The sequence below is a fragment of the Triticum urartu genome, chromosome 1A (assembly GCF_056163025.1).
Source record: "Triticum urartu cultivar PI428250 chromosome 1A, HENAU_Tu73, whole genome shotgun sequence".
NCBI classification, from domain to species: Eukaryota; Viridiplantae; Streptophyta; class Magnoliopsida; order Poales; family Poaceae; genus Triticum; species Triticum urartu.
The window spans coordinates 576,058,692-576,068,032 of record NC_141873.1 but is presented as its reverse complement, the minus strand read 5'-3'; the positions used below and the strand labels follow the sequence as shown (position 1 = coordinate 576,068,032).

At 47.3% G+C, this 9,341-nt stretch overlaps 1 protein-coding gene across 1 annotated transcript; it reads right to left on the bottom strand.

Moving 5' to 3' along the window:
* Positions 1–904: 904 nt before the first annotated feature.
* On the bottom strand, positions 905–2,602 carry LOC147992942 (E3 ubiquitin-protein ligase WAV3-like). Its single transcript, XM_087532663.1, has one exon. The coding sequence runs from the start codon at positions 2,565–2,567 to the stop codon at positions 1,209–1,211; it is 1,359 nt and encodes a 452-aa protein (XP_087388789.1). The 5' UTR covers positions 2,568–2,602; the 3' UTR covers positions 905–1,208.
* Positions 2,603–9,341: the final 6,739 nt, after the last annotated feature.

Sequence of the window (9,341 nt, the reverse complement as noted above, 5' to 3'; positions counted from 1 at the left end):
AGGTCCAGAGCAGGAGAACACCAAGCTTCGGCCGGAGGCTGGCGAGGCGCCATGGCTTCCTAGGTCGCGCAGCCGGAGTAGATCTGGAAGTTTGGAGGAAGAAGGAGAAGGCGCAAGAAAGGGGATCTAAGCAGCAACCGGAGAAAGCAAAAGGCAAGGTCTGGGCAGATGCCGCTCTTTTATCAACCTGCGCGGTTGCTGAAGCACTTGCGTCCAGTCAACCGCCACGCGGCGCCCAAGGCCGCAGGCTGTTAGGGCCCGCGGCACTTCGCCCTTGCCCTTTCGCCTCTCGGCACGGCCAAGTCCATGCGCGCCTTGGGCCCGGGGTCTACTGTCGGCGTTCTGGGAACGGGGGTCCCCAGACTTGCCTGCCTGTGGCCTGCGACGTGGCTCAAATGGGGGCCCAACACGGCCCATCTTCATCAACACAAGGCTCAAGACCCTCGCGAGGGGCCAAGCCTCGCGAGGCGGACGACACGGCGCATCCTCAGGCGCAGCCTCATCAGGCTGACTCACGAGGAGGCGGAGAGTTCAAGGCGGGGTACCTCGCAAGCTGCCCATGACGTAAGCCATGACGACTCAGGGTGCCAGGCGGGTGCCAGCGCGCGCAGCGTCCTTCTTTCCTCTTTGGTGCAAAGGGGGCAAGCGCAGCCGCAGAGTACCGAGGCATCAGGCAAAGGTTGCCATTTCGGTGCAACGAGACCAAGACCAGGAGGACTACGAGACGGAGGTCACCATGGAGCCCAGCACGGCGTCATCACCAGAGCCTTTGGCAGGCGGAGACTGCTTTTGTCAGGATAAGTGTACTCATTGTTCCCCTTCAAATTAGCCCGCCGTTGTTGGCTCCCTTCCCGCTCAATATTTGGGAAGAGGATCAGGGCCTCTATAAATAGGATTAGCCACCCACATAGCAAGGGGTTCGGTTGGATGGTTCGGTGAGAGAGGATCATCTCATCGGAGAGAGAGAGAGAAAGAAAGGTGACTGAACTCCTCCTAGCAGTTCATCACCTCAGCCAAGAACAGACCCTCGCGAGGTTGTTCTTCCTTGTATTGTTCATCATCTCCAGCCCCAGAGGCAATCCACAAACCACACACTGGAGTAGGGTATTACACCACAACGGTGGCCAGAACCAGTATAAATCTTGTGTCCCTTGTGCAATTCTTTTAGTAGTTTAGATCCTTGCGAGACGGAGAGGTAGAGGGCGTGATCACCGCACGCACCCCAGTGTTCGAACCTTAAGGGTCTGCCGGAACCCACGAATCCGACAGTCGTCTCCGTCAACGGTGGCCGCCTGCCCTGTCGTCTGGTATGTGCAGCTCACCTTGACCAGGCCGGTGACGTCTTCAGCGTCTTTGGCCGTCGGCACGTCCATGAGTATCAAGAAGCGCCTCTCCTCGTCGGCGTAGAGCTCGCCGACGTCCACCGAGGAAGCACGGCCATCGTCGTCCACGTGGCTGTCGTAGCGGCCGGACTTGACCTCGCGGACGCGCACGTCCGGATGCAAGCATGTGACCGCCAGACGCGCCTCCTGCACGACGACCGTGAGGAGCCCGCCGATGCACTGCGCGAACGCGTCCTGGACGATCGCCTGGTTCTGGATGAAGGAAAACGTGCCGCCGGTGGCCTCCGCGATGCTGTGCATGGCCGCCGCGTCGTGGTCCGTGCCGAAACCGAACGTGTGAACCGCCGGAGGCCGGACTCCCGCGCCGTTGTACCCCCTGAGAGAAGGTGGCACCAGGGTGATGTAGTTCGCACCGTTTCTCCCCGCCGCGGTGTACGTGTCCTGCCCATCGGAGAGAAGCATGATACTGGCGACGGCGTTCATGTGGCGTCGGCAGTCAAGCACCTCGGCGGCCACGCGTAGGCCCTCGCCGATGTTCGTGCAGCCGTCCGCGTAGAGGGACTCCACGGCCTGCTTCGCCGCGGCCTTCCCTGCGTCGGACATGCGCGCGAGGCGGATCAGGCGACTGGCGTTGTCGGAGAAGGAGACGACGGAGAGGCGGTCGGCCGGGCCGAGGTTGTCGATGACGAACCCCATGGCCTTCTTGAGCAGCGCCAGCTTGCTGCCGGCCATGCTGCCGCTGACGTCGAGCACGGTCACGAGGTCGAGCGACGCGCGCGCCGCCTCGGAGGAGGGCGCCTTGGCGTGCACGAGCACGGCGAAGTTCTCGCGGGCCGTGCCCCTGGCCAAGGCCGGGAACTCGCAGTGCGTCCTGAGGACCACCGCCGCAGCTCCTGATCCGCCGTTACTTGCCGCCGCGGCCTGTGCCGGGACGGTCGGCTCGTCGTCCTGGTACGCGCGTCGCACCTGCCGGGACGACGACGAGGACGACGATGGCGATGTGCGTGGGGCGTTGACGGCGGGGAGGACGGTCCAGGGCGCCTTGCAGAGCGGGCAGTCGTGGTTGCCGTGCGCGACGCTGGCGGAGATGCAGCGGAGGTGGAAGGCGTGGGAGCACTCGGCCGTGAAGCCGGCCTGGCCGCGGACCATGCCGCCGAGGCAGATGGCGCAGGCGTCGGCGTCGGCGTCCGCCAAGCGCGCGGCGGAGGAAGGTCTGGGTCGCATCTGGTGCACGACGGACGGAGTACGTACAATGTCGTTGTGTCGGTGTTGGACGAAGGCAGCGCGCCGTACATATATATAGCGGGTCGGGTCGGTTAGGTTAGGTTACGTGGGGTGCTCGACGTACTCCGCATCCGGAAACTAAGGTTTCGTAGCCCGCGCGGAAACCAGGCGACAATATTTTCTTTCCATGCATGTTTTGTGTTTTTAGAAACTTTCCATGTGAACATTGTTCGATTTCACAAACTTTTGAAAACCAAAACTCTTAAAGTACACAACATCCCAAACTTTCCATTGCCTGATTGTATTATGTTTGGGATTGTTTGTTTGTTTTTTATATAATTTGTAAGATGAATCCAATCTATTTATACAATTTTTATCTAAAGTACACAACATCCCAAACATAATACAGATTATATGTTGGTCTCTAGACCACCAAACAACAATTGTTGCCAACACAACGAGCCACCGACGTGGCATTGTCGCCGCTCCCACATCGGAGCTGATGATAGCCCAAAAGTTTTAGTGCGTGTGCCTCAAAGGACCAGTGTCTCGGAGCCACGATCGTCGTCATTGACTCCTTCAATCAATTCGAAAAACCTGACTACAAATCTCGTCATCGCAAATGCTCGGAGTCAAACTCTAACCGGCGCGAATCAATGGAAAGAAGACTTTACATTATTCTCTTTGCGAGAGCAAAAAAGAAACACATGTGCTAATTTCCAGCCCTCTTTAGTTATGACTAAGAGTTTTGGTTTTCAAAAGTTGGTGAAATCAGACAATTTTCACATATATAAGAAAATGTTCGTGAATTTTGAAAATGTTCATGAAATTGAAAAATTCCAGAAAATTCAAAAATTATTAACGCATTAAAAAACATTGATAAGTTTAAGAAATGCGCAGGAATTTCTAAAAAAAGCTTCAGGAATTTGGCAAAATATAATAAATTTAAAATATTCAATGAGACTGGAAGAATATTTACAAGCCTAAAAGATGAACATAAATAAAAAAGACGCTAACTGATTTTAAAATGTCTTATTTTTTAATAAATAAAATACATAATTAAAAAGGAAAAGACAAAAGGCAAGTAAAAAAGACAAACAAACAAAAGAAGAAACCGGCCAGAAACTTGAAAATTCTTCCCAAAACCGGTGGAAAGGTAGCTACTCAACTTGCCGAACTTACCGCACACAACGGAGCTAGTTACTATTTAGCGCTTAAGGCATCACTTAAAGGCATATCGGCACATAGCGCATACCCATGGTTACCTTTTAGATTTACATATACATCCACCATCTGGAATCATGAAACTTATAGAAGCTTCCAGCCGGTTTTGTGAAGCTTCTAGAAGCTTCCAACTATTTTTTGTCCTACTTTTCTCTTTTGATATTTTTGTTCCTTATGTTACTTTTTCGTGTTATTTTTTGTCCTTTTTGTTAAATTTATTTTTATTTTTTTATCTTTTTTTGTTTCTTGCGATCTTTTTTAACATACTTTTTCCCAATTTATGATTTTTATTAATTTTGTGAAATTTTCCCATATTCTTAGTATTCTTTTGCAAATTCACAAACTTTTTCCAATAGATAAAAAAATGTATGTTTCAAATACAGGAATGCTTTTCAATTTTGTTTTTCTTTATTCCTTTTTAGTGAAAAATAATCAAATGAATGAAATTTTTACATTTCGTAATATTTTTTCAAAAAATGAATTTCAGTTTTTTTGCTTCCACGTTTTTTTCAAATAGATGATATTTTTTCAATTTCATGGGCTTTTTCAAAATCGTGAAATGTTTCACAAATTCGTTGTTTTTCAAAATTACAAACAATATTTGAATTTTTGAACCATATGGGATATTCATGGATATTTGTAAAAATTGTGCACATTTTTAATTTGAGAAGATTTTTGGCAAATTGGTGATATATTTTTGTTCATGGATATTTTTGTCAAATTCATGAACTTTTATTTAAAATACGTACCTTTTTCGAATGTATGACGTGCGGCCTCCGCCACATAGGACTTTGACACCCCCGGCCCATGCAAAACTCTACTCAATGCGGGTATTCTCACTCTGTCCGACCTCCCGCTCTGTATCTGTTCTCCCATAATGGCATAGCCGCCATACCACCCCGGTCACTCGCCTAGGCATTGTCAAACTTGAGTCACTCCACCCCACATGCCTGCCCTTGGAATTGGTCACCGTTCCACCATCGGCACCTGGCTATTGTTCCTCCTTACAGATGTTGTCCATGTCGGACAAGAGTCGAACAACATGCACGAGAAATGTTTGGCTAAATGCCATAGCCAAATTGTTGTCATTTTTTACTTTAAAGAAAACACAATGGATTAGGATACGTGGTGATCGTGTGACAATTCTACATGGACAATCATAGATTAGGGGGAGTGTTGTGATTGATAAGCACATATTAATTAGAGGGAATATTTGTGAAATTATTTTTTCAATATTTGAAATAGCTTCGAGAGAAACAGGAACCGTTTCGGGGTCATCGGAAGGGTTTCCGAATTTATTGGGCAATACCGGGTATTACCGATAAATAATATATAGATGAAAAATGTTTTAGGGGATGTTAAATTAATATTTAATAATAAACTTCTCTAATAGTAGTTAGGAGACTTTTATATTTAATTTGATATTGACGGGCCTTAAAAGAATAAGAGGTTGAAGGACAATTGAGCCACAAGGGCCCAATAATGATGGCACCCCCTTCTCCCCATGGAAAGGGGGGAGGGAGGGCGAATTGGAGAGGGAGTCCCTCTACCCTTGGCCGGCCAAGGGAGGGAGACTTTCCCTCCTTTGTGGCGCCCCCTCCTTCTCCTCCAACCTATATATACTAGAGGCATTTGCACCTTTTCGATACACAAGTTTTGGAGCCTCCTCTAGTTTTCTAGTTCTATTTCTAGTCGATCAATCAGAACTTGACCTAGATCCTCTAATCCTCATAATTAGAAACCCATCAGTGTGGTTCTAATCTCCTCTCTCTAATTCTCTGGCGACGTTTAGCTGTGGACGGCTAAGCGCTACCGGATCATGAAGACCGTATGCTTGCAACTCGCAAAGATCGTGCTTTCGGTCTTCCCTTCAGGGACTGTTCGTGGGCGGTCTGCGGTATCGTTCATCTACGGTTCGAAGGACTCCATTTATGATCTACACCGACTCATTTTCTTCCGCTGCAACTTGAAGGCGGTAGATCTGATCCAAACCGTTCGTCGCATCTTCATAATGTTTCTGGGTGATTGTAGAGCGAATTTTTTTCTACCACGTTTCCCAACACATGCATGCGCATAGGTCAATCGGGTCATCAAGAAAGGAGACATACCAAAATTGTGGGTTGGGCAGTGTTTTAGAATCCGGCCAATTCCAGGTGTAATGTGCAAAAGAGTGTAAAGTTTACGCCCCACAAACGACCAACCAAGCGTCTAACCAAAGGCCACCCGGTTTTTCTTCAGAGGGTATGTTTCCTGGGGGGATATGGATAGAAAACGACATTCCAAATGTAGCCTTTGAGGTAAATGTGAGCATTGGGTGTAAGTGTAAATGTCCCTTCAACTTTTTATCCATTGTTTTATTTTTTCTGTTATTTTTTTTGCGGGGGTAAAGAGAGTTATATTCAATGATATTGGAGTTACAGTTAAGAGGCTAGAGTCCATTAGTACACAGGGGCCCTCCATGTAGCCACACAACGGTGGCACATTTCGTGCGGCTATATCTCGCTGACTAGAATGAAGCTTTTGAGGAATAAACTTTTGAGACTCTCTCATGGCTTTGATCTCCAAAGCAAGATGACCATATGAAGAATGAACAAGTGACTCGCCTGTGAAGATAGATAGGGTTGTAGATGCTGATAGAGACCTTAGTTGTCTACATCGTTTTCTTTCTTCCCTTGGAAGAAAGAGAACCCTTTGGCTAGGGTTTCTCGTGCCTTCCAAGGTCTATACCCCATTTCCTATGGTCTTAGAGCCATGGAGGCGCGGTGAATCCGAACCATTGTTGGCAGGAGGACTCTGTTTTTTTCTACTTTTTTCATAGTTTTGTTAGGGTTTGTGTCCTCCTCAAAGAGGCGAGGCGGTGACGGCTCTCTGAAGATGAAATAAGGTTCTCCCTGCCTAGTGCTCGCTCCGGTGGTGTTTCTAGCATCGCCGGAGGGCATGTTGAGGTTTGTGTCCAGCGGATCTCGGGGGATTTGGTCGGCGTTTGTCTTTGGTTGATCCATGTGGATCCTATCTTCGTTTGTCTATGTTGATGTGTGTACAGGTTGGATCCTTCCGATTTACGCTTCACCTCATTGGCGGCGGTTGCTATTCCGATTTACGCTTCATCTCTAGACTGTCTACTACAACAAGGGTTGCCTGATTCCAATGATGGAGGTGCGAAGACGGCAGGCGCGCTTTCGGCTCGCTTCAGTGCTCGTAGTCGGCGTTAGGTAGTCTATGGACCAAGATGTATTTTTTACTTATATGATATTCTTTGTACTTTCTTAACAGTTGATGAGTACATCAAAAAAATTTCTCGCAAAAAAGAAAAATTAGGCAACCAGGGGCGGAGCATCTTTTTTTGTGCGCACCATCATCCCCAATTGTCAAATTTGGCAAATCAAAAGGATAACCATCCTCCCAGTAAACTGTTCCTTTTTGTCTTTTTTCTCCGTTTATGCTTCTGTGGACTCTGAACATTCCAACAGGATGCAAACATTTGTCCACACGTGTATGGAAACAAAAAAAGAGAGTAAATCAGGATGTGTCGTTCCGGTGCCCAGGCTCATCTGCACCTGATTAGAATTTTAAAAAAGAATCAAAAAATTCCAAAAAAAAAATTGTGAGATAGAAAATTTGATTAGTGTGGCCCGCTTCAAAATTCAAATAATTTCGACATCTGAACAACTCTCAGCAAAAAAAACAAATCGGGCCAAAACATTGTACATGGACAATAAACTTTTTTGCAGACCCCTAATTTGTCTTTTTTGCCGAGAACTGCTCAGATGCCCAAATGGTTTGCAAATTAAAGTAGACCTCTCGCATCAAATTTTCTGCCGCACAAAAAATGATTTTTTTGAATTTTTCTAGTATTTGTTTTGATTTTTTTGGTCTGCGCAGGTGCGGGTGAGGTTCAGTGGCGAAGCCACGTTTTGGTTGTGTGGTCACTTGACTACACATGAATTTCACAGGTCAAGTACTCCCATGTATGGGTACTGAGCTGCTGAATAAACAATTTCTAAAAATGCCTAAACAGGCCAACTCGTCATCTGTGTTGGGTAACTTTTGGCTGGGAAAAGAAAAGCAAATTTGCAATGGAAGTCCTAATAACTATAGAAATACCATTAGATATTGGTCTAAACATATGAAATATTGAGGAAATACACACTTATGTGGGATACTTGAGGACATGCAATAGTACCGAAGTCTATTCTCCATTTGTACCAGTCTCTTGCTTCTTTTCGACTCCGCAATCGCCAAGAGTTAAATCTAAAAATCATCAGCTCTTATATAAATCATGTGTTTTCTTTCTCAAGATGTTGCGCCTCTAGTTACATCTGTATTCATTTAATCTATTCCATGAGTATTGTCTCCGAAGGTCAGATGTTCTACGCTTGCCCATCTACTCTAGTTGTCTTGTTCGAACATTTTTTCACATTCAGTTTTATTGTGTCTTTTTTTAATTCAAACGCCATTTCATATATCTCTAATCTATGTATCAGCAAAAAAAACATGAACATGGTCAAAGATAATAAGCTATGACGATAGTACTTGCAAATGTATACTTTTTTCGAAAATACATTTGTAATTAAAATATTAAAATAGCTCAAAAAATAATGCATTGAAAGAAACACTGATAATAAATTTGAAATACTAACTATCTTTAAAAAGGAATTACAATCCTTTGTGTTCCTATTTAATTTGTCTACAAAAATTCGCTAGTACAAAACCTGACATCACAAGGTTTTGATCCTGGCACCGCCACTGGTGAGGTCGGGTGCGGAGATGGATTTTTGAGTAAATCGATTGCTTTGTACTAAGTTTTATTACCGCTTGTGTTCTGTGTATCGCTTTGAATTTGAATAAGATCATGCTCCTTCTTTTTCATAAAACGGGGATGAATAGATTGAAATCTTCTCTCGTAAAAAAGTTTGTTTTTTCCTAGGCGACTGATGTATGGTTGACCCTAGATGACGACCTTATCCGCTTGACTGTTTGTGCCGCGCGCTGGAGCCGGTGTGGCCGGCGCCGGCCCGTCGCCTCCGGAGGATTTCACACCAGGCAGCAGCGACCGCGACGCACGCTGCCGGAGCCGCGTGGAAAGGCACCACGCACGATCGGAGGAACGTTCCGGCCGGGTTGGAATGGCACGGAGCCACTGTGGTGCGGTGGACTGTGCAACAGTCCACTGCAACCAATCCAATCCACGCCACATTCCACTCAACTCCGCGTCAAGGAAATCTAGTACTACTGCCAGAAACCACGACGCAACTGCCCCACCCGTCAACGGCCCCCACTATCCATCCACCTCGACCGAACGTTATCCCCCACCGCCCGCCCACTGACACCCCGGCCCCACGCGCCGCACGCCGCACGGCACGGGTCAGCAGCCTGGCTGCCCCGGCACGGGGTTGGACCCGACGACCCTACGCCCACCAAAACGGAACAGAAAATTACCCTCAAAAAAAAAACGGAACAGAAAAGCTGGGGCGCAACCCAAAACCATGGACGCCTCCTCCCCCACCACCACACCTCCCACTCCACTCCCCTCTCCGCCGACCCGCCGCC

Excerpts from the sequence above, each read along its gene's own strand:
- LOC147992942 (XM_087532663.1), bottom strand. The coding sequence starts at position 2,567 with ATGCGACCCAGACCTTCCTCCGCCGCGCGCTTGGCGGACGCCGACGCC.